The 25,643-nt window shown below is 43.3% G+C and overlaps 1 protein-coding gene across 5 annotated transcripts in view; it reads left to right on the top strand.

Moving 5' to 3' along the window:
* Positions 1-25,643, top strand: part of LOC137793409 (discs large homolog 1-like protein) — a 91,026-nt gene that overhangs the window by 25,193 nt on the left and 40,190 nt on the right. Inside the window, exon 2 of one of the 5 annotated variants that reach the window (XM_068589531.1) lies at positions 1,094-1,216. The exons of 3 other annotated variants lie outside the window; for them this stretch is intronic. In XM_068589531.1, coding sequence (XP_068445632.1) covers positions 1,094-1,216 — 123 coding nt within the window. Of the gene's footprint in view, positions 1-1,093; positions 1,217-6,449; positions 7,816-25,643 lie in introns of those variants that run through there. One more of the 5 variants, XM_068589532.1, reaches the window with a different exon arrangement.

Here is a 25,643-nt window from a genome sequence, read left to right as displayed (position 1 = left end):
CAGTCAGTTGTCAGTCACAGCGGCGTCAAAGTTTGTCTGCTGGAAAAGCCTCAGACATAACTGAAGAGGATGTGGCTGTGGTGGAGAGATGCTGGTGTGTAGCTCCACCTGGTGGTGGGACACCACCTTCCCCTCACTTCCGACCCAGAAACATTTCACCGAGTTCACGTGAGGAGACACGTAGTGTTGATACCGATGGATGGAGCGTTGTTGTTTACGTTTGTGTCCAGTCATCCATCCATCCAGCTTTCCGTCATTGATCTCTGTTTGCTGACCTCGGAGCTTAGTAGCACCGAGGTCCCACTTGCTTTATGGTCATGGTTTAGAGATTTAAATATCCCTGCACAGCCGGTCATCATCATCATCATCATCATCATCATCCCTCTGTATTTAAACAGATCCGTTTCAGCAGCTCATCATCTCTATGACATAATATGTGATCAGTGGTCGTGAGTTGCCGCCGGTGTATAAGAGTATTTCAGGTTATTTTGAGAACTCCTTGCTCTCAAATGGTGTGTGTGTGTGTGTACGTGTGTGAGTGTGTGTTTATGTGTGTTTTTGTGAAAGTGTGTGTGTGAAAACACAGGTGCTGGATCTGGCTTGCTTGTGTATGACAGATGGACCAGCCACCTTGTTCTCTCCATGTGCATGTTCCTTTCTCTCTCTTCCTCTCTTCCTCCCTTTCTCTCTTTCTCTCACAGACTTTTCCGTAATTTATCTTAAGTGCACATGTGTGTTGCTTCTCAACAAAAAGGACTTCTTTTATTCTGCTTCATTTGCAGTCACTATATATCAGTATATCTGCATATTTGAGTTAAATAGATGAATGCACCTAAAAGGACCATAAATATAGAGTTGTTATGAGGACACAAGCTATGGACATATACATAATGTGTGTTTTGTCTCATGTAGCCGCATTGTTTCCCTTTTCTTTGTAAAAATAGTTATGAATAATGACATTATAAATAACTGTCAGGCTGCCAGCTCTGCAGCAATCAGACCACAGTGCACCTTACATACTAGTGTGCCACAGCGCATGTGTGTATGTGTGTGTGTGTGTTGCACCATGCTGAGCTTTGTCTGTACATCGTAGGTAGAATCACCCGAGGCTCCCTTTGATGACGAGGCGTGGCCTCACCCAGAGGGAGACAGGCTAAACGAAGTCCCAGCTCCGCCTTTCTCCTCCCTCTATTCACACAGCCGCTCCTACTACCAGGTAACCCCGCCTCCGAGCCCGCCGCATGCACATCCTGTTCGCTTGTGACATGATGTCGGTTTTCAGCCGTTTCACGACTCGTCTGAAGTTTAGGTTGTATGAGCATGAAGCAATTTTTTTTTCTAAATCTTTTTATTCTTTTACTTCTTGTGTTTTGTGAGACAGTTTTGCCGATAACTCTCCGTGGGAATTGTTGTTCCCAAAGGTGTTGTTGTTGAGTTGTTGTTGTTGAGTTTTTGTCACCTTGTTTGTGTGGCATTTTAACATCAATAAATAGTTCATAAATCAGACAACCCCAATAGAAAACTCATCCACTATGCAAATGGGGCTAAAGTGCCAGAGGTCTTAGTAGCAGATGGTGCAAAAGATGCAAACTGAAGGAAAAATATCTTCATCACATGTATATATTCGTATGAAAAGAGACTGAAGAGAATTTTATGGAAGTTGCATAACCTCTTCAAGAAGCTTTAAATTAGAGAAACTATACCATTAATACGTGAGACAAAGTATATCTGCGACACGTGATTTGTTTATGTTATTATTACCTTCATGTGTTTCAGTCATATGCTGATTATGCTCAAGGTGCTGACGTTTATGATGAACATCCAATATATTTGACAAAATACTTATTTCAATACCATTAAGTTTACAACTGGTGCTTTTAAGAATATATTATCCTTTATTAATCCCCTTAGGGAAATTGGTCTCTGCATTTAACCCAGCCTCAGTAACTATGGAGCAGTGTGCTGCCACGAGGCGCTCATTGTCTTGCTCAAGGACGACATGCAAACTATGGGTAGAACAGGAATCGAACCGGCGACTTTGTGGTCTCAGAACAACCAACCTCCCCATAAGCTACAGCCGCTCCCAAAGTGTGAATTTTGATAATCAGAATTGTACTTATACTGACTAAGTGGGTAAAATCAAATAAAACGACAGCTAGCAAATCACTTTAATATACTGCAGCTTTTCAACAATGAAACAACACCACTCGTGCCATATTGTGATATTACCATATACAACATCTAAGAAGATACTTTTTTTTTACAAATGGTTTTGTTTCCTTAAACTAAGTGAACACAGAGCATGCTGCTGCTGTGAGCTTCAATATGATTGTCTGATGTGTATGTCTTTGTGTGCTGTGCACATGGTCTGACATAGATGTGATTGTTACACAAGGAAATGATCTGCGAGTGATCTCGTCTAAATGTGATACTCACAACTGATTACGATGAAAAACCATCAGAAAATATTTATTTTGGGATCAAATTTACAGCATTTTATCGACCATCTCATTGGCTGTGCCTAATTGTGCTAAGTCCTCTGTGTGAGTGTATTTCTAAGGATTTTATAAGTAAATACCTTTGGGAAGAGAACTGAGACGGTGTCCTCTTCCATCTCCTCTGGTCGTATTAGTTAGGATGTAGTCGCAGTTTGTAAACTGCAGGCGGCAGTAGAGGCAGAAGAATAACCATCTTAGTGCTGGCACCTTCACATATGAAGATATGACTGAATTAAAATGAAAATGGTTTAATAGCATCCACTATTACTGAATGTTTGAATATTTCTGGTAAAGAGGCTCAATAAATCAAAGAGCAGGGTTTATCGTTCACAGTATCGACATATGCGACACAGTTTATGGCCGACTGAAGAAGAAATGCAGCCGACGCTGCACCAGTATAATTGGCATTACTTAAATAACTTCACCAACACAATTTATACCCACTGCAGAGACTGAATGAGGAGGAACAGTTAAAAAACACATGGACAGTAAAGCACACATGGACCAGTAAGAGACCTTAGTCGCGCTTACTGTACTCATTTAGCTAATGCAGATAATTAGGAAGGCAGGAAAGACAGAGATGGTCAGGGAGCGGCAAGAGATGGGATGAAAAGAGAATTACAGGCAGACAGACACAGAGACGGAGGGCAGATTTGTTGCTGGATGTTAATCAATCTGTCAGTCAGTCACATCACTCCTCCTCAATGAATCTTGTTTTCCTCCGGCTAATACAGTAATAGAATTTAAGAGTTAGTAAGACCTTTAGTCTGCATTTACTGTGATGTTGAACAGGTGTATCATGACTCCCTCAGTATGGAACACTCCAAGGCCGAGAAAGCAATCAAACCAGCTCCATGTGCATTCAATAATCTCCTGGTTTTTGCTCTTCTTCTTCTGACTTTCCATATGGAATCACCTTTACAGTACAGCAAAAAAGGTGCAGCATCTATTGTTTATTTGTGTCAACTCTTTGGAGGAAAATTATTTGTCTATCTTACAGATTGACATGGCGGACTTGCTTGCAAGTAGTTGCCCATGCATTGAGCAGTTATACAGAGTTTCATTATCTTTCATTTAGGGTCCTGTTTTTGTCCACCTGGTGGATGTAAATCAATTATTCACTCTCCTTTTAACTATTTTGAGCAACTCCTATGTTCGCCAGTTAGTTGCTAACTGAGTTTGTCAGCAGTTTGCCTTTGAGCAGGAGTTGTGCTGCCAAAAGTAAAAGGGTGCTATGAGAGAGGTGAAAGTGAACAAAGCGACAGTGAAGCTGTTGCAGGAATTTAATGGTAATTGTGTAAGGTGTGTTCGTCGGCGACCCTTGTCCCACTACAGAAAGTAATTTGATCCATTGTCATTATGAAGGTAGTTTGAAAAGAATATTCCGCGCCCATCCCCAAGCATGATCTGAGATGCAAAACATATGATGTGACCTATTGGGATTGAGCTGGTGCTTTGCTTGCTTGGCAGTGCTTTGTGTCTATTCTTCTATAGCCCCAGTATTTACCAGGGGAGCTCGACAGAGCTTTTCAAAATGGTCCTTACCAGAATCCGAACAGGATCTAATGGACGGGCTGGGGGCGAGCCAAAATGGTTAGGAACCACTGGAATAGACCGCAGTATAGATCTGCATGACGTCTATTTTACAGTGTTTCTAGCTGCACCAGTGTTGTTGACAACACAAAGTTAATGTTTTCATGAATTTATGAGAGCAAATAATTATTACATATTTTAATACTTCAGATTTTACTACTTAAAAAATCATAAATTAAACTTAAAAAAAAAAAAAAATCTTATAAAAGTACAGTACAATTAGTAGGGATGAAGCCTGAAGTGTGTATCATGGAGCAACATACACACCTGCGTTGCTACTGGGTTACAGGGTCAGGTTGTCTCTTGAACGGGAACCCAGAATGGGCTGTGGGTCAATCTGTGATGAGGCCATGGCCATGAACGGAGAAGCAGAACATCATTTGTTAAATAGAGTGAACACAGCATTTGTATGCTATAGACTACCTATCATAGCCCGGCCTACCTGTCGGGGATGGAAGGGCAAAGTTGGCTCTCTCAGCAGTCAGACATTAAATATGCATGATGTGTGCTATTATTTAATTGGTCCTGAAATATTAATAGAGACGATATTCACTGGCTGACATTTGACTGCAGACGGAGAGAGAGAGAGTAAGAGAGAGAGAGAGAGAGAGGCATGGTTAGTTGTGATATAGCCAGTGTGTCACCGAATTATCGCTGTCAGCTGATGTGTCAGTGTATTGTAATTTTTTTCTTGTCGGCTAACTGCAGACACGCGGGCTGTAGAGAGTGACTGGCAGCTAATGATACGGTTCCAGTTGTAATTCACGCTCGCGTCTTACTGTGTGTTCGCGCTGCGGGCAACGTGATTGATTGCTCAGTTCTTTCTAATTGCGAGCGAGATGCTCAGGTTGCTTCGGTGCTGTGTTCTGCAACTGTAAACACATAGGCCTTGGTTTAGAGAGGGTTTTTTAACGCGGACGCATTCATGGAGGAATTTCCATTACGCCGCCCGTCACAATCTATGTTTTTCAGCCAGCAGGTGTGTTGGTTTCCCTAACATGAACAAAGCTGTTTAAGGCACAACAGTTAATATCTGTAGCCTTTGTCGTACTGTAGCAGCTTGGTCGGTCTGTCGTGGTGTAGTGTTAGTCACAGAAGTCTCATGCAAAGGAAAGATTCGGGGGACACTTCTCTGAAAATCACTCTCACCCACTCAATTTCAACATGTGTCACATATGAGGCCGTTTTCTTCATATAAGGTTGATTAAAAACACACACGAGTAATTAAGATATCTCAGTGTTTTATCTATTCAGATCATTGCAAACGACACATTAGTCAGCCAGTACCAGGTGTATTTCAGCACTCAAAAAGCTGTTGCCATAGATACAGTTCCCTTGGAAACACAGGAAGAAGTTTGTGACAGGAGTCCTGGCAGCCACCTGTGGCTAATCCTCGGAGAGGCTAAGCTATGTATGCTAGTTGCACACCTCAGACACTGGGGGATACTGCTCCAAATAGCTCTGTTTAGTGTGTGGTCGTGAGCTTGTGATTGCGTTTAAGGTCACTCAGAGGTGAAGCTAGCTATATGGCTGCTCTTTAACTTAGCTTGCCTCGGGCTCGGCCATGCTAGTTTATTAGCTGCACGCTAAAGCCTCTCTGCCTTCATGTTGAGGGATGCTACGAGGGCACTTATGAGCCCGGTTGTGTACTTTCTCCTCTCCTTTCCCAACTTCTCTATTCTTTCATCTCGATGCTCAGCAACAGCCTGTTGTTTTCCATTCTAGAGAGGCGTGCTCTGTGCATGCGCGTGTCATGTTTGTGTGTCTGTGTGTGCACGAGAGAGAGTGAGCGAGAGTGTGTGGGAGAGCAGGGTGCTGCAGTGTCCGGAAACAGCCTCAGGAGAAGATCTCTCCACCACACACACACACACACATACACACAGAAATGAACAGTAAACCAATCAACTGAGGCATAAATGCACTTTGACAATCACCGGCACATGCACACACACGCACACGGACACGAACACACACACAACAAATCATTCTTGTTGGTACAGTGCTTCAGTGTCAATTGTTGTGAACACCTCCTGTTATATTTGCTCACACTGCACACACCCCACACACACACTCAGTCACGTACACATACACCTGAGCACATCTGCACACACACAACACACTCATCTTGTTATTCGTCTAGCCACAGCTAGCATTTCATTTCTGCTTCCCTGACACTCAGCTGTTTTCTACCTCATATCTTACTCAACCTGCAACAGGCATTGCATGTGTTGGTGTGTACATGCATGTGTGAGGGTGTGTGTGTGTGTTTGGAGTGGAGGTGGGGGTGGGAGCTCTGTTACGCCATTGGCTGTCTGGAATGTAGGGGTGTGGCTTGTACTAGTAATAATATCTGACAGTGAGAGAGAGAGAGAGAAGCGTCAGGTTGCAGCTCCAATAAAAGACTGGAAAAGACAATTTGCTGAAAGACAAGCAGAGGGAGAGAGAGAGAGAAAGAGAGAGAGTGGGTGTGGGGTAGGTAGAGAAAAAGAGAGCGAGGGAAAGAGAGACTGAGTAATGTACTGTACTGAAGAGAGAGGGAGACTTGGAGCGACATCACAGATGTAGGAGGGAGGGGAGCCGAAACAGAAGAGTTGCAGAGTGATTCCTCCAACCATCCTCCTACTTCAGATGCTCTCCTCCTCGTCTGCATCCTTCCACCTCCCTCCTTTCATCCATCCTTCCAGCTATCCATCCCTCCCTCCCGACTTCCCTCCATATTTAATGGGAGCACACTCAGTGACAGAGGGGAGATTGACGGGTCATCTCCTTGGACTAGAGAGGAGGAGGGAGGGAGGGAGGAAGAGGTGGGGTGGAGAAAGACAGAGAGAAAGAGTGAACCCCCTTAAATAATCAATCCTCACATCCTGTCGTTGCCTGGCCCTGGACGCTGCCCCTCACGCTGTCTTCTCTCTGAAGAGCGCAAAGGAAGGAGTTGAAGAGGATAGCTTTTGGACTGCCAGATATGTGGATGTTGGACATTTCCTCTGGCGATGAGAAGACGGGATGATGGACAAATGGATGGACAACAATCACAGACCTGCAGATGGATTGAGGTACAAAGACCTTCACAGACCGTCTGATGCTCAAACTCTAAGAGGACTCTGTCTACCTGCCCGGCACTTTCTCCCTTCTCCTCCAGCTCCTCCTCCAGCTCCTCCTAATCTCGTCATCTGCCAGCTGCTCTCTCGTTCCTGAGGGAGCCAAAGAAGACAAAAGGGAAAATAAAGAGATCACAAAAAGTGAAAATGGAGAAGAGAGTGAAAATAGAAACGTAATCTCCCGCAGAAACTGGTGACAGCTAATAATGAAGTGCTGGACTTTATTTGACAGCAACACCTTCAGCGCTTCAGAGAAGGAGAGAGAAAGCGAAGCCACAGAGGAGAGACATTAGGGATGAAGCAGGGGATGAGCGCCACATCATGAACTCTATCTTGCGTGTCTAAGGGAAGAGCCGGCAGCAGAGACGATGAACTACATTTTCGGCAACAACACCCTGTACCCCCGCAGCGCCAGGGTGGGCGGGTCCTCCGGGGGTCATGGAGTCAAAGCACCGAAGCCGGGGCCCAAGCGGGGCTCCTCGGAGGAGCTCGCGCATCCCCACACCTCCTCCCCCTCCACCTCCTCTCCCGCCTCCTCCTCCTCCACCTCCTCTTCCCGCTGGCAGCAGCTCCTCACGTTCTTCTCCAGGAGGAGTGCCTTCACCGACTGTATCAATGCTAGCCAGGTAACACACACGTCACGCCCTCTTTGTGTGTGTGTGTGTGTGTGTGTGTGTGGGTGTATACGTGCGCGCGTGCGTGCATGCGCGTGTGTGTGTGTTTTACGCTTGAGGGGTGGTAGGGGATCAGGGTGGGAAGCATGTAACTTAACCTGGGTTTTTGTTGGGTCTGCAGGTGTGTGTGTGTGTGTGTGTGTGTGTGTGTGTGTGTGTGTGTGTGTGTGTGTGCGTGTGCGTGTGTGTGTTCATGGGGCCTGGTCATTCCATTATTCTCTAGTTGCAGCTTCTTAGCCAAGGAGGCAGTCGGGGGAAGCAGGGAGTTTTTAACTTGAAGTTAAAGCTCTCTCTGTTGATGGTTGAGATTTGTGATAGTGTTGTCATGGCGATGAGGCTCGGCATAGTGCATGAGATCCAGAGAGCCGGCGCGTTGCCATGGCAAAGCCATCGCTTATAGCTGCGTAGTCCAGTGGCACCGCCTGCACGCCTAAATACACGTTGAAAAGCAAGACCGGGACCATGGAAAGAGACGATGTGAGGCTCACCGGATGGGAGAGGAGTCACCACACGCTTATATGGTGCCTTTGCTAAAGGAATCCTGTGTGAATTATAGAAACTGTGGCATTACATCTCCTTTAAATATAACGTGAAGCGCATTTTTTACATACTTGAGCAGGATTTTTACAATTCCACAGGGTCTATGTGCGTAGATGGCGTAGCTACTCCACAGCCATAGCCTCTATAGAGATAGCATAGAGACAGTGAGACCTGTGATTGGTCAGTTTGGCCGGATCCTACACATTTTGTTGAACCTTAATAGTGAAGAAAATGAATTGAAGAAAGACAAAACAGCACGTCTCATGTGCAGCAATCAGACAAGGCAAAAATAAAAGCAGCCTTGATGTTGCTACAGATCTATAAGTACACAGCTAGCCTTGATTACAAGAAGCGAGTTCTTTAATCAGCACTTGTATAGGAACGATTCTATCTTGAGCTTTTTAATCAACATAAGCGGTAGACCCCTGTAATGTTGATCACGATAAGCAGTTTTCACTGTGTCGCTAAGTAATGAGGGGATGTGCACTTAATGTAATTTAAAGCACAGCACGGCCTGATTATGAACGATACACCTGTCGAGTGCTGCAGGGCTGCAATGAATGATGTACAATTATGGCACAATTAAAATACAGTGATATAATACGCTTTATTTAAATGGTGTTCCCAGCCTACCTAGGGGGGGTATTTTTTGTAATTATTGTAAATGATTGTCATCATACAGGAAGTCATCATACGTCTTTTAATTAATATCCAAAGAATCAGACTCAGATGGAGCTGAGAGCGGATAAAGATCTCTGCATGAGGCTCCTCTGATGCTGACAGATGCCGCTGCCACTGTCTGCAGTAAAACGTTTCAAGTTGTGCACTTCACCTCGCCCTACCACTTCCATAATGACAATAATGCATCAAAGTATGGTCTATCTTATCAGACGCTTCAATCCAAACAACCTTTTCATCAGATATCATCACAATTGCTCATTTCTGTGCACAGAGACGCATTAATCCCTTTCATGTAGGTTTGTTTCGTGCCATCAGGTTCTGCCTTTCTCCTCTTGTATGTGCTTTTAAATGCAAACCATCTACACTTGGAAGAATATTTGGGGTATTGATATTAATACCAAATGCTTAGATTTGGGATGATTTGTCTGACTCGTCACGTCTGATGAGAGGCAGACGGAGAAAATCTCGACCCATTAGGAGAACTGCAGGACTCTGTCTGAGAGAGTCCTGCCCTGCCCTCATCTTTGAGTCCTGAATTTAAATGAATTTAAACAAATAAACATTTGAAGACATATAAGTACAAGGTGGTAATTCACTATGATGTCATATATATATATATTTTTAACAGACGTTTTGGTGGCAGCAGGAACAAAAATGTTTTTAAAAAGGAGGCATTTCTGAATAGGACTCAATCTTCTATCCACATGTTGCACAAACTTTAAATGAGACTTCAGAAAGTTGTCAAAAGACAATGCAGATTGTGATGCGTTGGGTGCACTTAGATAAACAGTTGGTGGCACTGATTCTCCAGTCTGGTGAAACTATTAAACCATTGCAGAACAATAAGGCGCAAAGAGATGGGGTAATTGAAAGAGCACCAGTCAAACTTCAAAGGGAACGACAACAATGTGGAGACATGATGGAAATATTGCGTCGATGATTGTTCAATGCATTAATTCAAGCGACATTGCGTTCTCTTTCTTCAGCCCTTCATTACGGATGTGTACTTTTCGTCTGCCACAATGTTTTGTCTCTCGAATGGAGCGAAAGCTTTAGGCGACGTTTAAGCCACATGCTTCGTCATGATTTATTCACATAGCCTGAATTCATCACACTGTTGCCTTTGACTTGTATTGATACATTTCTCCACCTCGTCCAAGTGTGAAAAAAGATTCAAAATTATCATAAAAACAGGTGGACGGAAAAGCTCTTATTGTAATGGCTCCGTCTTTGTCTGAATGAATGCATGATGATGTATTGCTGTAGCACAGAGTGATTAAATACTTTCTGTACTGCAGATGACAAAATGCAGTAATGTATCTGGATCCAAACCTGCATTATTGATCTAAAGTTCCTGAGTGAACGGGGCGCCACACAATGTTCAACCCTGCAGCGCTTTTACAGTTGTCTGCAGATTTACAGCACAGCCCATGGAAAAAAACTCCCCACCCCTTGCAGTAATCATGTTGGCCAGTGTTTTCCCAAGGTGTTGCCATATTCCTGTCTAAGGCACTTACTGCATGACTGATAGGCCATTATACGACACACACAGAGCTGTTGGCCCTGTTGATGCAGGAGAGACTGTTTTTTTTTTATAACTGCTTGATGGAAGTGCTGATTTGGCCTTGTAAGACTAATCAGAAATATGCCAGTACGCATTTTAGACTGTGTGTGCATTTCAGTGTTCAGGGTCATGGTATTAGATTTTTATGGTTGATCTGACACACTAATGCACACAAAACCACACAAAAACACACGTATAATCACATTATTATACAGCTCTGACAAAAGCCATATACTGTAAAGCTGTGTGACATTTAGAGGTCTGGAACATGGTAGAGTCTGGGAATAGTACTTCATCTCACAGGAAAGCATTTTATTGCAAAATATCATCCCTGCAGACCATAATAGTACTGATGCTTGTGCTGTGAGCTGACTTTCGGCTGTGACTTTGTGAAACGTGCTTGATTGTAGTTGTATTCATGTGATCCAAATTGATTTTGTTCCATCTCTCTGCTGAGCAAAATGCAGAAGTGATGTTGCCTTGCAGCAGCTCAGCGAAGCGCCATATTTAATTCATGTGTTTCTTCGATCTCATAATGTATCTTCACCTGAGTTGATCACTCTCCATCGCCAAAGAGTCGGCCCACATGTTTCCCATTGTTTTTGTTGAGGACTCACACACAGTGGCCCTTCTCCCTCTCCCGTAGCCCCCACCGTGTCTCTGTATAATTGATGAGTGCTAAAGCAGAGGTATGAAAGTCATCCCGGCTCTTCAGCAAGAGCTCTAAAAGCCTTAAAGATGTGTTTAGTGGTCACAGGAAATGGGGTAGAGAGGGATGGACGGAGCTGGAGAGACGGAGTGATAGATAGGTCGAGAGAGAAAAACAGGGAGACAATTAGTGATTGATCAGGACTGTGAGAGAAACCTGATAGCTTATTAGCTTAAAGTGAGCGATTTACATTACCTGCTTTGATGAAAATGTATCCATCAACATAAAGAGCATACATCAAGTCAGCTGAGAGACTTATGATATTATGTGGCCGTTAATCGATTATTTTAGCAAGATTGGATATGAGAGGAATATTAATAGTGTCAACATCAGAGGCAGTAAGTAAGTAGTGTTACTACTTACATGTTCTCTTTGGCTTTACTGCAGTTTGTTAGAAGTTCCCACAAGGCAACGAAGAGGTTCGGAAAAGCCTTGAAATACATGGGGAGGTTGGGATGGAGACTATCAAGTTCATCTGTGTGTATGGCAGCATATGTTGGTATTGTAGTGGCCATTTGTCCAATAAATCAAAGAAAACTGACACACTGACGCGCCGTGTGGATGTGGATTACGCAGCCAAAAGAATGCATTGACCGACCATGCAGCACTCCGTTTTTCTGATAACTTATTTAACTAAACAAAGCAAGCGAACAAACAAAAGAACAGAGGAACTCCCCATGCTGCCTCTGCTGTGCTGGTAAAAAATCATAGGCCTACCCAGGTGCATGCTGGTCCTGTACCTGCCTCCTCCTTCATATAACGCCAGGTGCTACACCGTTACTCAATTAAGAAACAAATAAACAGCCAAAAGACGAAGTGAACCTGAACAATCACAAATACATGTCAAACAACCTAATCTGAATAAGCAAATATATAGAATAATTGAACAATGCTAATCTCCTACGCGTAGTATTTGGTATAATTATCTCAAACTTCGCTAGAACGAGATATGAAAATGCCGTTTGTATGCTATAAAATAGATCTTTTAACAGAATTGCATTGCGAGGCCACGGCTTGGGTCTACTTTTTGTCAGCTTTCACATTCACTGGGACAGAAAAAAACAACCTGGGAAACAGTTTGTTGTTTACATTAAGAACTTTAAAATAGTTTGTATGGGGTCATTTTTAAAATGGAAAACGTGTCAGGATCCCCGTCAACACATGAAGTCAAGCTGCAACTGTGGCTTATATCCTTCTGCTGCCCGAGACAACTTTCCACTCTCCCCCGTGCCTCGTGGGACACCACAGGGCACCTGTAGGCTTTCTTTAGGGTCTGTCGCTCCAGTTTTTAATTTAATGCCACGGGCAGTAAATGTCATATTCATGCGCGTGTGTCCTGTGTCAGTCCGCCTCAACACTATGAAACTCAAACACTTCTTCTGCCACAGTTTTTAATTGATCATCTGTTAGTGAGTGGGCAGAATGTAGGAGACCAAAGTAAGAGTTCTATTTTTGTACATCTTCACACCAGAGATGTGAGTCTTCACCTCCCCGCAGACTTCTTTGCGCATAAATGAAACTATACGTCATGGAATAAGCGGTACTTCAGTGTAGGCGTACATGCATTTATTTTACAGAAAGAAGCAAACATGGGACAGGGAGACGTTCAGCACAGAGCTCGTTCCTGTTCCCTCATCCCCGTGCTGCACTCACAGAGTAGGGAAGAGATGTTGGAGCAGCTTGAAGGTTAAAACCAACGACTTGTTTGAAACCCTGTGACTGACGTGTGCGGCGGCCCAATCCGGTTGATCCCAATCCGCTGAACTTACATGTTGTGTGCCGCTGTTGCTTTTTTAGAAATTGGGGCTTATTGGGAGGGGCTTATGCAAATATGTACAACCTGGACCATCATCACCCATGTTAACCAATGAGCTTCGTACTCTGATGCTGACCATCAGCTGTTGTCATGGTTATGCTGATCACCAAGCAAAGCGTGGCATGGGGATTTGTGTGTGTGTGTGTGTGTGTGTAAGGTTGTGTACGCGCGTGTGTGTGAGTTCGCACACACAGACACACACACACACACAATGTGGCAATGAGTAGTGCATTAGATTTGTGGTGCTTGAGAGTGTGTGAGGTGTTGCGTCACCTTCTGTGTGTGGGATGAAGCTTGCATATCAGCTCTCTCCCACACACACACACACACACACACACACACACATACACACACACACACACACACACACACACACACACACATCTGTTCTCTTCTGATATACTCAACGCAGATTAGCTGACAATGAGCAATCACTTAATAGGACCACTAAATAATGAGGCTGAACACAACATAATGACGGCTCCATCTATCCTCCAGTAATTGTCGTGGAATTGTTTGACCCTACTGAAGGCCTGACCTATTCCCTGCTGCTCATAATAACTTCATAACGGGATATATATCACCATTAAAACAATCAGAAGCTTTCACATATTGCTTCTTTAAAGAGTCAGCTTCTTTTCTTTTTTTTTAAAATCTCACAGTAACATTGTCTGCTTGTGCGATAGTTATATCAGTCACTCACACATGATGTGTTGCAGTAAGTGAGGCTCTTACTGTCTGAGACACAGATTTTAATTGGAGAAGCCATTGTTACACAGAGAATACAAGACAACCCAAAACTGTGTGCCATGTAATTGCGTCTATTGCTCTTCACCTGTAATTGCTGTGACTCCTCCAGGGCCGCTCAGTGTGTTTCTTGATTAATATTAGAGTTTAATGTCATTCTCTGGCATCCTGTGACACAAGTGAATGTCATTCTGCCGTTACAAAATCTGATCGAGACAAACTACCAGGTCTTGGTAAACAAAGCGATGGTTACTGGAGTTATGACTAAAATGAATAAATAACCTGTTTTTTGAGTCGCTTGCTCAGTTTTGACCTGCGTGTGGAAATCCTTTTTCTATTTCCAGTTGTGTTGTTTAGACGTGAAACAATCTTGGAACTGTATTCATAATCAATTAACCATTTCAGTCATTTTAAATAGCAAAATGCCAAACATTTGCTTCCAGATTCCTGTGTGGATTTAATGCCTACTAACTTAATATCTGTGGGTTTTGGGCACTTTGAAAAATTGTAATGCACATTTTTCACAGCTTTTTTTTTATTTTTATGGAAAACTATTAATAAGAGAGAAGAAAATGTGTGAATTATTCAATAGTAATTGTTAGTTTCAGCCTTTCAGCCTGTTATTTCTCTGTTGTGTTTGTGAGCTCGTGGATGACCTAGTGTGTGTTTATAATAACTTAAAGAACTGGATGAGGAATTAATAAGCAACCGTTGTTTAATTAGGTCCTACAGTGTTGGAAGTTAGTCTAAATAGATTTTTGTGTGTTGTGTTGCAGTGGTGGTTGCATCTCCTTGATCTCTGCCAGCGATAAACAGAGAGCGGCATCTCTTAGCGTTGAAACAAGTTCGAAAGGAAGAGATCTGGAGGCTGGAAGACATAGAGAGGTAGAGAGAGAAAGAGTGGCTAACTCATCTGTAACAGACACTGAGACCAAACCCTTAACAGAGAGAACAGAGTGACAGACAAGTCATTACCGTCTCTCAGTTACTGTTGAACCGAGTGTCCTGACCTGAGGAAGTGATCTTACCGCAGGCCACACACGTGGGCTTGTTTCCTGATCAGTGTGAGAGAATGTTCCAGGGAGCGGAGAAGACTCCCCCCGTTGACCCCACTGCTAACTCGCAGATCCCATTTCAGCATCTACTTGCCCTGCTTACGGTATTTGGAATAATTAGAGAAGGTATTGGATTGCAGTTCGTTGACTATTCAAGCAAACAGATCTTTTTCTTTTCTTTTTTCTTTTTTTTTTTAAACCTGTGCTTCATATTAACTTCAGAAAAAAAGTAAATGTGACTTATTCGTCATGTGTTTTGGTACAAAATACAAATATTCGGCGAACCAAATTGGGTGAGAGCCATCATACAAATATAGAATGGTCGGAAGGATCTTTTCTATACTTTTCTATCATAGGCTTCAGATAAACTTCTTATAAGCCAAAATATGAGGTAAAATGTGCCAGATAAAATACTTCGGGTCTTAGTCCACTATGTATTTACTTGCCAGAGAACATCTTTGGTGAAGCTAAGAATCAAAGTGATGCTTTGCGGGATTATGCTTGTGTATTTTGCAGATATGTCGAATAAATCAACTAATCAATAAGTCGACAAAGTCTTATGAGTGTTAAGTTGACTAAGAATGTCTTTACTCGTGGACAGCCTGAGCAGGCTTGGGTTCTTGGGTTTTGTCTTACAGTGTACTATATATTTGTCTTTGTTTACCCACAATGATGGCAAGAACGCCACTCAACAGATCTTTTGATTCTGCTCTTTTTATGTAAGTTAAAAAGACCCAAAATCAAAATGAGGCCTTTCACAAAGTTCTACAACTTAGCGACCAATGCTACGGTGCAGTTTGTGGTCACAGTGGTTGTATTGGTGGGCCCTTGTGTATTTGGACAGACTGCATACAGTTGGGAACAATGTGCTGACACGGATGGTTTTGGGTGACCTGTGTGGTCTGGTAGGGTTGTTTTTTTTGCGACACATCATGACACAAAATCTCCACAGGGGACCAGTGAAGTGTTTGAATGAATGAAGTTATCTTGCAGCACTGCACAGCATTGCTTCCTTTAGTACCTTGTTTTGAACAAAAATTACCCTTAATGAGCTGTGACTCATATTTTTGGGGTCTCATGGCTCTCCTCGAACTTTCATATTAAAAAAAAACCTTCAAACAATCTGGATAAGCAAAGTGTTTGTGATGAAGAAAGTTGAGCTACACCCTGCTGGGTTCATCGGGTGCTCAGAACCATGACTCCAATGGGATGCTCCTGTTGCCCCGTCGTTGCTCGATGCTTAAATAGGCACTTGTTGGTGACCACATTAACAATACCAGCTTGGTGTGTTGGCTGCTTTCTGTGTCTTTGCTGTAGAAAAGACTTGTTTTCTCACCACATTACCTCATCTAATAAATGCATCACCACAAATATAGAATATGAATTAACACAGCTTGAATGTAGATGTTTCAAACTGACATTATTTCCAATGATAATGTCTGTTCTGTAATGCTGCTGCCTTTCACACCAACCCACACCATTACCTTCCAGCCCCACCCCCAAAACAAATCCCTGCTCTGATCATAACAGACGCTGCAAATGAAAAGCGATTTATTCTGCCATGTTGTGTGTGGCTGCTGGTGTGATATATGATAATGAACATCTCCGGCATGTGACCTCGGATGTCTGATCCGTAGAGACCGTAGCTCTGCTCCGTTGAAATGCAGTAGTTTTATGGTCTTTACCTTCAGAGTATCTGCAGCCTTTATGCGGTCAGTCTGTGTCCATTTATGTATTACTCTCATTTTGTTCAGTCAGGAACAGTTAAACCATTTTATAATTTTAAAAAAAGCTGAAAACACATAGTTTTTAATGTTTGTCGTATGCAGTTTCCCTCTACATCACCGAAACAAGCATCATGCAGGCGTATGGATAATAGCCAGAGATGAATACAAAATGAAACTAAGGTAAAAACAACCAACTAACCCAACCACAGCTTCACAATTGATTCATTTATTATCCCATAGTGCATCATTTTGTGTTATGATTGTGTTCAAATTGGATTAAAACCCCTCCCCCCTCGTGTGCATGCATTTCCTACCATTTGTCATCTCTTCCAGGAGTCTGCCACATTGACGTGAGACGCTGCAGGATCTTTGTACGATATCATGCATGATGTCAATCAGTGAGGATAAAATCAGACAGCTGAAACCAATAACTCAGTAATGATGAGGGGACATTACATACGTGTGTGTGTGTGTGTGTGTCTCCCCTCAGCGCTCCACCTGTCTGTGGAGTCTGAGGCCCCCTGCTGGGGACATTCAGCATCACAATATTGTCTTCTGGCATCCAGTGGAATTGGGAAAAAATGCTTATATCAAATGTTTGCGAGTCTTCCCAAGGCAAATCACTACAGCCCCTTGCCAAAATTGTATTGATTGTTGTCATGTCTGCTGTCTCAACCGCACACATCCTCTTCAGCAGATCGGAAATAGTGATAATTGTATTTGATGAATAGCAAAGAGGTGGCAAATGAGGACTTATCACTAACTTAAAGACTTAAAGTCGTGGGATTGAAATGTCTGAAATATAAGCGTGGATTGCTTTCACACCTGTTGGGGATGGGCTCATTTACAGGTTAGACTGACCTGTAAAGATGTAATATGTGTTTGGGTTTACTAACTACTGGAAATCCCTTACCCGTTAAGTGGAGTAGAAAAGGTTTGACGCTCAATAAATGAAGATGTTTTTCCCCGGATTTTCAGACTCCATCGGGTCAGTCTGATCGTGAAACGAGGGCTGAATTTGAATTAAACGAACCGTTGTGCAGAATTGATGAGCTTGACGGACTGATTTGATGGGTTTCTTAAGCGCTCTCCTAAGAGCCGTGTCAAAAGCTAGTGGGGGTAGAAAACCAAGTGGCGCTTGATGCGGTGTGGGCACGCTGACTCAGAGGTTTCATGCACCACAATATTTGAGGGTCATGTTTTCTCCGAGCATAACATTCTCATCATGATTCTGCCTGATAAGACTTGAGTATTACAATTTCTTCTCCTAAACTTCAATTCCAACCCAAAGCTGAAATCTTTTACTCGCTGTATCTTTGGTTCATTTCGTCTTCAACCACCCTTCACTGCAACCCTTCCAGCACTATATTACTGTGGGCTTCATCTAGCGTTGTGTTGCTAACAGCCTATTCTCCTTGCTCATCCTCTCCTGACTGAGCGGATAGCCTGCGGCGCTAGCAGCACTTTATACAGGGAACACACACACACACACACACACACACACACTGGGTGGCTTTAACAGCCTTTCTCTCAACCACCCTTTCCATCTTTTCATCTATTTGTAATCTCCACATGGGCTTCTTATGTCCCTCCTCTGCCTGTCTCTCTCTCTCTCTTATCAGGTTGGTTTGGGGCGAGTCGTGGCATATATCTATTGACATTATAGAGGCGCTTAGACCTCATAGCCGATAGTTCTGTGTGTGTGTGTGTGTGTGTGTGTGTGTGTGTGTGTGTGTGTGTGTGTGTGTGTCTGTGTGTCCAGCTCTAAGTCTACACCAATGGCATCTACTGTTCTTTCTTAAATACCAGCTGTAAGAAGCCAAAAGCTATATTTAAATTAATAGGGAGCATTCTGGACATCACTTTTAGAAATTGCTGTGTAACAAAATGAACAAATACTTTAAAGGCTGCCCAACCACGGGATTAATTGATCCGTGTTTGAAGAAATTCTGATGACTTGTAGTTTTAAAGGAGTACTTCAACCACACAATAAAAATGTTGTCTCAATTACTGGTCCAAAAGTCAAAATGTTACATTTTTGCTGTTGTCAAGTCAACGTCACAAATCAATGCATTTCTTTTCATCAATGGTTTGACTATTTTATGTATTTTACCAGTGCCAGTACAATACCTGAGTTTCAAAATTAATAAAGTTGGTAGTTATTCTAAAAAAAAAACACACACATTTTTAATTAGTACACATTTAAAAGGAAATGTAATTTTTAAAGCATTTTCTACCAAAGCGGAACTTTAAAAAAAAAAATCAAAACCATTCTATACGGTGGAGCTGCCATGCAAGGGGCTTGCCTTGCTTTTGGAAGAAGTTTAGGATTCAGTATATTGTTGAAGGACTTCAGCATGCGGTCTGAAGGAGCTGGGGATCAAACCACCAACCCTGCATTTAGTGGAAGACACAAATGCAATGAACAAACTATTTAATATTCAAATGAACCAAATTGTGATTCAAATCAGGTCATAATATGACTTTAGTGCAAACAATACTCATACATATTGTTCCTGTACAACAGAGTATTGAGTTTCTATATAAACCACAAGAAGAGGGACATCTGCAATGTTTACTGTCAAGCCAGCTTTGCTCCTGCAGAGACTTGACTGAACTAGCTTTTTATTTTACCCAATCATCACAAGACCTACACTATACCTGGAGGACAGTGTGTGTGTGTGTGTGTGTGTGTGTGTGTGTGTGTGTGTGTGTGTGTGTGTGAGTGTGTGTGTGTGTGTGTGGTGACTTATTAAAAACTGCAGATTAAAATGCCTGTTCCACCCCAACAAAGATTAGACTTGGAGACAGACCCTTAAAGCAGAGAAGCACAAATTCACAAGGAAATAGGCCAATGCATATAACTACACACACACACACACACACACACACACACACACACACACACACACACCACACACACACACACTTCCTCACACAAACACACAGCAGACATTTCATACACTATTCCAGCTGACCCGGCCTGCCTTGGGATGCTTTAAAATAACAAGACAAAGGTTGATGGAAGGAACTGACCTCCGCCAATCACAGCTCTCTGTTCATTGTACACACACACACACTGACTGAGCTCTCAGCGCTGTATCACTGTCCCTGGTCGCCTATCGATTAGTCATGCCTGGCTGCTGTCATGTGCAGGAGTCCAGGGAAGCCCCTAATTGGCTCGTCCAGGAAAAAGAGAGCAATAGAGAGAGTGGTGGGGTAGAGAGATAGTTGAAGAGAGAAGGAGGGACTGACACTGAGAGAGGGAGGCAGCACAGAAAGATGAGAGGCTGAGAACGAGAGATGTGGTCTAATATCAAATCATGATAACAGAAAGATAAAACAAGACAAGATGAAGGAAGGACAACACAGAAAATGTAACTTTTTCTAACCATCTGGATGAAAAGACTGAACATGAATCTGAAAACACAAGAATTCAAACAAAGGAATCCAACCTGAGTAAACTCCTGTTTTACTTTCTACTTTTTTCTTTTTTTGGGAGGGGGGGAGGAGCGAGGGGGGGAGTATATGAATGAAATGGCATCGTCTACAGAGCGACCAACGCTTCAGATACAAAGTCGGCGTACGCAATGTCATAATGTGAGTTATTTTGAGTGACTGACCATTGAAGTGGAGCGTAATCACGGAGAAGACAAGACTTCCATTGGAGCGCATTAAAGAGAGACATCCTGAGAGAAAGCAGGACTGAAACGAGGCTCAACTTTTCCAGGTGGTCCTTTCGTTTCTTCTTCGGACCTCACCTTTTAATCTACTGCTGACCCTGTAACTCTGAGAGATCATACGAGGGTTAATGTGCTACTAATTGGAGAAAGCCAAGAAGAGTAGTGTTAAATGTATCACACGTAAGGAGGATTATTTTGCTTTCCAGGACTAGTTGATGCTCTAATCTAAAAGGGAGAAGTAATGGAAACAACATCTACACAGGAATACCTATTTTCTGATATTCCCGTGATCTTGGACACAGAAAAAGAGGAACGGTAGGATTACCAACTTTGCACCGGACACAGAGGAGGATTGGTTGTTCTGCATGACCTACATTATTTCGACACCAGTGATTCTGAGGAGCTACAACCGTTTGTCATCCCTGTAAATAAGATAATGTGGTGAGAGCAACACAAAAGATCTCTTTGTGGCCTCTTTTTTATATGTATGTGCAGCTATGACCACTTATTTCCACAGCCATGAATTCTGCTGTAGCCCCAAGAAGCCCAGCGGTGGAGCCGCGAAGGGCAAATCTGGCAAAGGGAAGGCCAAGTCAGGGAAGAGCCACTCTCACACGAAGCACAACCAGAATTTACTGCAAATACAGCCGCCAAATCACCAGCTGCAGCCTCTACCGCTGCACTCGCCAAATCAGCATCTCCATTCGCCGAAACATGGCTGCCACGCGCCAAAACTTCTGCTTCCTTCTCCCTCCCCCAGCTACTACCACATAGCACCACCGTCTCCAAGTCGTCAGCTAGCGCCGCCATCGCCGACTTACCAGCTGTCTCCACAATCGCCAAACCGCATGCTTCACTCGCCGAGCCACCACCAGCTTCACCTGTCACCGAGTCATCACCAGCTTCACCTGTCACCGAGTCATCATCAGCTTCACCTGTCACCGAGTCACCACCAGCTTCACCTGTCACCGAGTCACACTCAGCTTCACCTGTCACCGAGTCGCCACCAGCTGCAGCATCATTCTCAAAACCAACAACATTACCATCCACCGGCCTCGCCGAGCCACCTGCTTTCTTCACAATCGACGCATCAGATCTACCACCAGCAGCAGCAGCAGCAGATGCAACTCCATTCGCCCAGTCACCACTCGCTGTTTCAGCAGTACCAACACCACCATCACTGCCCTTCTCCTCTTCCTCACGCCTCCCAGTCGCTGTCCATCCACCCGTTTCACTCGCCGCAGCTCCCCCTGTGTTCGGCGCTGGGCGGTTTTGGGTGGAGCACACTGCCAACCAATCTGGCCATCAGGGGCTCCCGAGGAAAGTTCCCCAACCTTCGGGACAGCGTGAAGAAGAGTCCCACCAAGAGTAAAGCCAAGGGCAAGGCTGGAGGCCGGCCGTGGCCCAATGACACGTATATCTGGACCGCACACTCGCTGGAAACATCTCCACACCAGCTCATACACCACTTTCCACAAATACAGGCCCATCTGCAGGTAGGTTGGCTCCTAGCAGATAACAGCCAATGGAAATTTAACAAACAATGTACCATCCACCTCTGATACTAAAAGAGCTGTTACATAAAGCAGGCTGCGTAATTAAGTCCTGAAAACGTACTAAAAGTTTAAAAATGTTTCACTTTAGCACAAGATATATGTACATCAACACCTTTTTAAAGGAGATGCCTCACTCAGTTTCAGGGTGATGGACAGTTGAGGCTATAGGTTCATATTGCTCATGTGAATTCAAAAACAGGTGTTTCCCTATTTCCCTAACCATATCTTACTCATCGTAAACAATATAATACAATTTCAGGGCACTAGATAACTAGACGTTTAGCAACTGTTCAAGTGTTTGTTGGATTTGCCCTTACTATCATAACATCTGACAAGAACTTACAGTCCAAAAAAGGGGAAACAATAGCACTGTATTGAGAAACTTCACACACGCTACGCAGCCACATTGATTGCATATTTCTGTAATGTTCAAGTTAGTCCTGAAATCAATACTTGTCGAGATAGATCAGAAACTAGCGGAATGATTGGACAAAGAGAGAAGGGGAGAAATGTCTGGATCAAACGCACACCATCACCATGTGATGAGATGTCTACATAGTACACAGGCTGCTGTAAGAAAACACTAAGTATTCCACTTCTTCCTCGTATCACTATTACTTATTCCACAAACTGCCCTTTAAGTGAAGCGCTGACAGCCTGAAGTGCTTCAGTGCTGTTCTGAACATAAAGTTGCTCTCTAAGCTGTCTACAGAATTGCATTATATTTATAGTGTCATGTTGGGACTCTCCCTTGCTGAAAGTAATTCTCAGAAATGTTTGAAACTAATAGACCAAGCAGATTGTGGTTAAATTAGCGTTTTATCCAGAGAACGTCACAGAATAACAAAACAGGGTATATATATATATGCAATGAAGACAGCCGGCATCGGTTAGCATTGCCATGGTTGCCTCTACAAATAGCTCATTGGATGTTATCACTTTTCCATCCGAGTTAGCGATCTACTGCGCGTGTGCTAACCACAGACCGTATCAGGCATCTTCCCTCAAACACTCTGACTTTGAAACAAGGTAACTGGAAGTGTAAAAAATGCTAAGTCAGTTCAAGACTCAACCCTGCAGCACTAACCGTTGGTCGGGTCGTCGTTGTGCTGTACAGTTATCAGATTTGGCAGGTTTGGTAGTCTGATTAGCGTGATTATCATGGCCATTCTGATTTGATTAGAGTTGCGCTCCATCTGATTAGCTTATTAGTCAAATAGAGTTTCAGTGCACATTAGGAAGACAGACGGGACAGTGATAATAGGGTGGAGTATGTGTGTGTGTATGGACGTCTTACCATTGGCCCTTTTGTGCTCTAAATAAAACCCAGAAGAAGCAAAGTCTCAACCAAGTAAGGTCAGACATTGCAGAAACAAACCTTTTGAATTAAGTCTTTAAATATTCCTAAACATTCTGCCCAGTGTGGTTTGCTCCTGTGCTTCATTCAGCTATTCCTGGATTTCTGTTTACGAAATCAAGATTAATTTGTTAATTGCTAATTCGATTATCATAATAATGGTGTAGAAGCTGGACTCAGCAACCTACGCAAAGAAACACACGCGCTCTTAGCAACCATGCAGAGCACGAGAAATCTGATAAAAGCACCTGTTCCTCTCGTTCCTCTCGAAAAAAAACAAGGAGTGGTTTGGACCTCTTTCTAAGCTGTGCTGTGCTGAACCAGGCCACAGTGCCACGATCACACAGCTGACGTACCAGCAATCATGTAACAACTAATAATCACTTGCATAGTGCTGCAAAACACTGCCTGGATATGGATGCTGCGTGTGTGTGTGTGTGTGTGTGTGTCTGTGTGTTTGTGTATTTGTGTGTGAGTGCTTGTTTGTTTATATTTGCACGTTTGTTCTTTTGGCCTTTTCATGTAACACAACCTTTTCTACACACACACACACACACGCACATATTGACGTTACATAAGCGTGCAGTCTGACATGGCGTGTCAATGGAATCACCAGCTGGATTTGTGGCTGTGTAAATGACACACACGCACACACACACATATATAGACAAAGACACACACACAGAGGTTGTGTGTATTTTGTACATTGCTGCTGTTACAATGGTGAGTCATGCAAAGTTTAAGAGCCAATGGACCGTTAGTGAAGTTCAGGCAGGTAGTTGCTTCTGTGACGTCAGCATGAAGGTATATTATGAAGGTATAATATGAAGGTATGTTATGTGATATTAGCGTCAGCTGAGATGACCCCGCAGTCAGATGAAGCATTTTCAGCCGAACTAGTTCTGTTTTTAGTATTTAAATAATAATTCTTCAAATGACAGGATACATTTAGTTATTCTATAGCAGCAGAAAAAAATAATCATCTCGTGTCCTTCTGCAAGAAGTGCAGTGTTTCGGTTCTTGTATTTTAGTATTACCATGAACTTCTTCTCCACTATATTTCCGAGGGAAATATTCTACTTTTTACTTCACTACTTGTACTAAGTTTGTTTGCTAGTAGATTGAGACTTTACATATATGCAAATGACACCATGACAAAGATCTAATGTAATGCATTAAGGAGTAGCAACAGTATCTTGAGCACTTTAATGCTTCTTACCAGTTTACTGTTCAATGTAATATATAATAGTACATCTCCGACAGAGACCATTCTGCTGAATAATGAGTCATTTTACTGTATATACTGTATGTTCAGTAAGTACAATTTGTTCATAATACTTTTGTACTATTATTGATGCAACATTTTGAGTGTAGGACTGAAGATTCACCACCACAATGGCACAATGGAGGTTAACATCTGCAACTGTCAGCACAACCCTCACTGTTGCCTCAATATGAACTCTACTGTATCTACCCCTCCTGCCTCCCTCCCTCTTTCATTCATTCTCTGAATCCCTCTCCATGTCTCTTCTCCCACCATTATTTCTTCATCTTTTTTAACTCATGTCCGTGGTTATAAGGGGATGGGAGGGTGCATCTGTCTGCACCCTCTGCTCCACATTGCTGTTGTTGAGCAGGCACATTTGACTCCTCCCACCACACGTACAGCATAATCCCTCTGATCCCCCCTCTCTCTCTTTCTGTTCCCGTGTGGGATCAAGCATCCTGTCAGCTTGACTGACAGACAGTTTGACATGTGGTGGAGAGAGAGAGAGAGAGAGAGAGAGAGAGAGAGAGAGAGAGAGAGAGAGAGAGAGAGAGAGAGAGACATGAAGTGAGATAATATGCGTGTGTGTGTGTGTGTGTGTGTGTGTGTGTGTGTGTGTGTGTGTGTGTGTGTGTGTGTGTGTGTGTGTGTGTGTGAGGAGATAAAGGAGGGGGAAAGGAGGGATGAGGGAGGTAGAGATTAGTTCAGGGGGATAGATGCTATTGCTGCTCTGTTGCACATTGATGCAGCGAAGTGAAGTCTGGGAGCACTGTCCATTTTTTTGGCTAGCTTGCTTGATGTTTGGTTAGCCGGTTTGTTTGGGAACTTGTTTTTTGGTGGCGCAGATCAAGAACTGGAGCTTCAGATTATTTCCCATGGACTGGCTGGGCCATTGCTGGTTAGATGGAGAACTCTCAAGCAGCAGACGCTGGACTGGCGAGCATTAAATACTCTCTGAGGAGAAAGTGAGACCAGACGAGGGCGAAAGTGGAGACAGGTGGAGAAAAGTGTGGACTGATGACATGGGGGCTGGTGCTCATCTTGCAAATACATGGAGAAAGAAACACCTTGTGGCTAT

This window comes from Clinocottus analis, unplaced genomic scaffold, assembly GCF_023055335.1.
Source record: "Clinocottus analis isolate CAN_PGR_092001 unplaced genomic scaffold, fCliAna1.0.p SCAF_23, whole genome shotgun sequence".
NCBI lineage: Eukaryota > Metazoa > Chordata > Actinopteri > Perciformes > Cottidae > Clinocottus > Clinocottus analis.
Note: the sequence above shows the minus strand (reverse complement) of the source record. Positions and strands in the feature narration are given on the sequence as shown.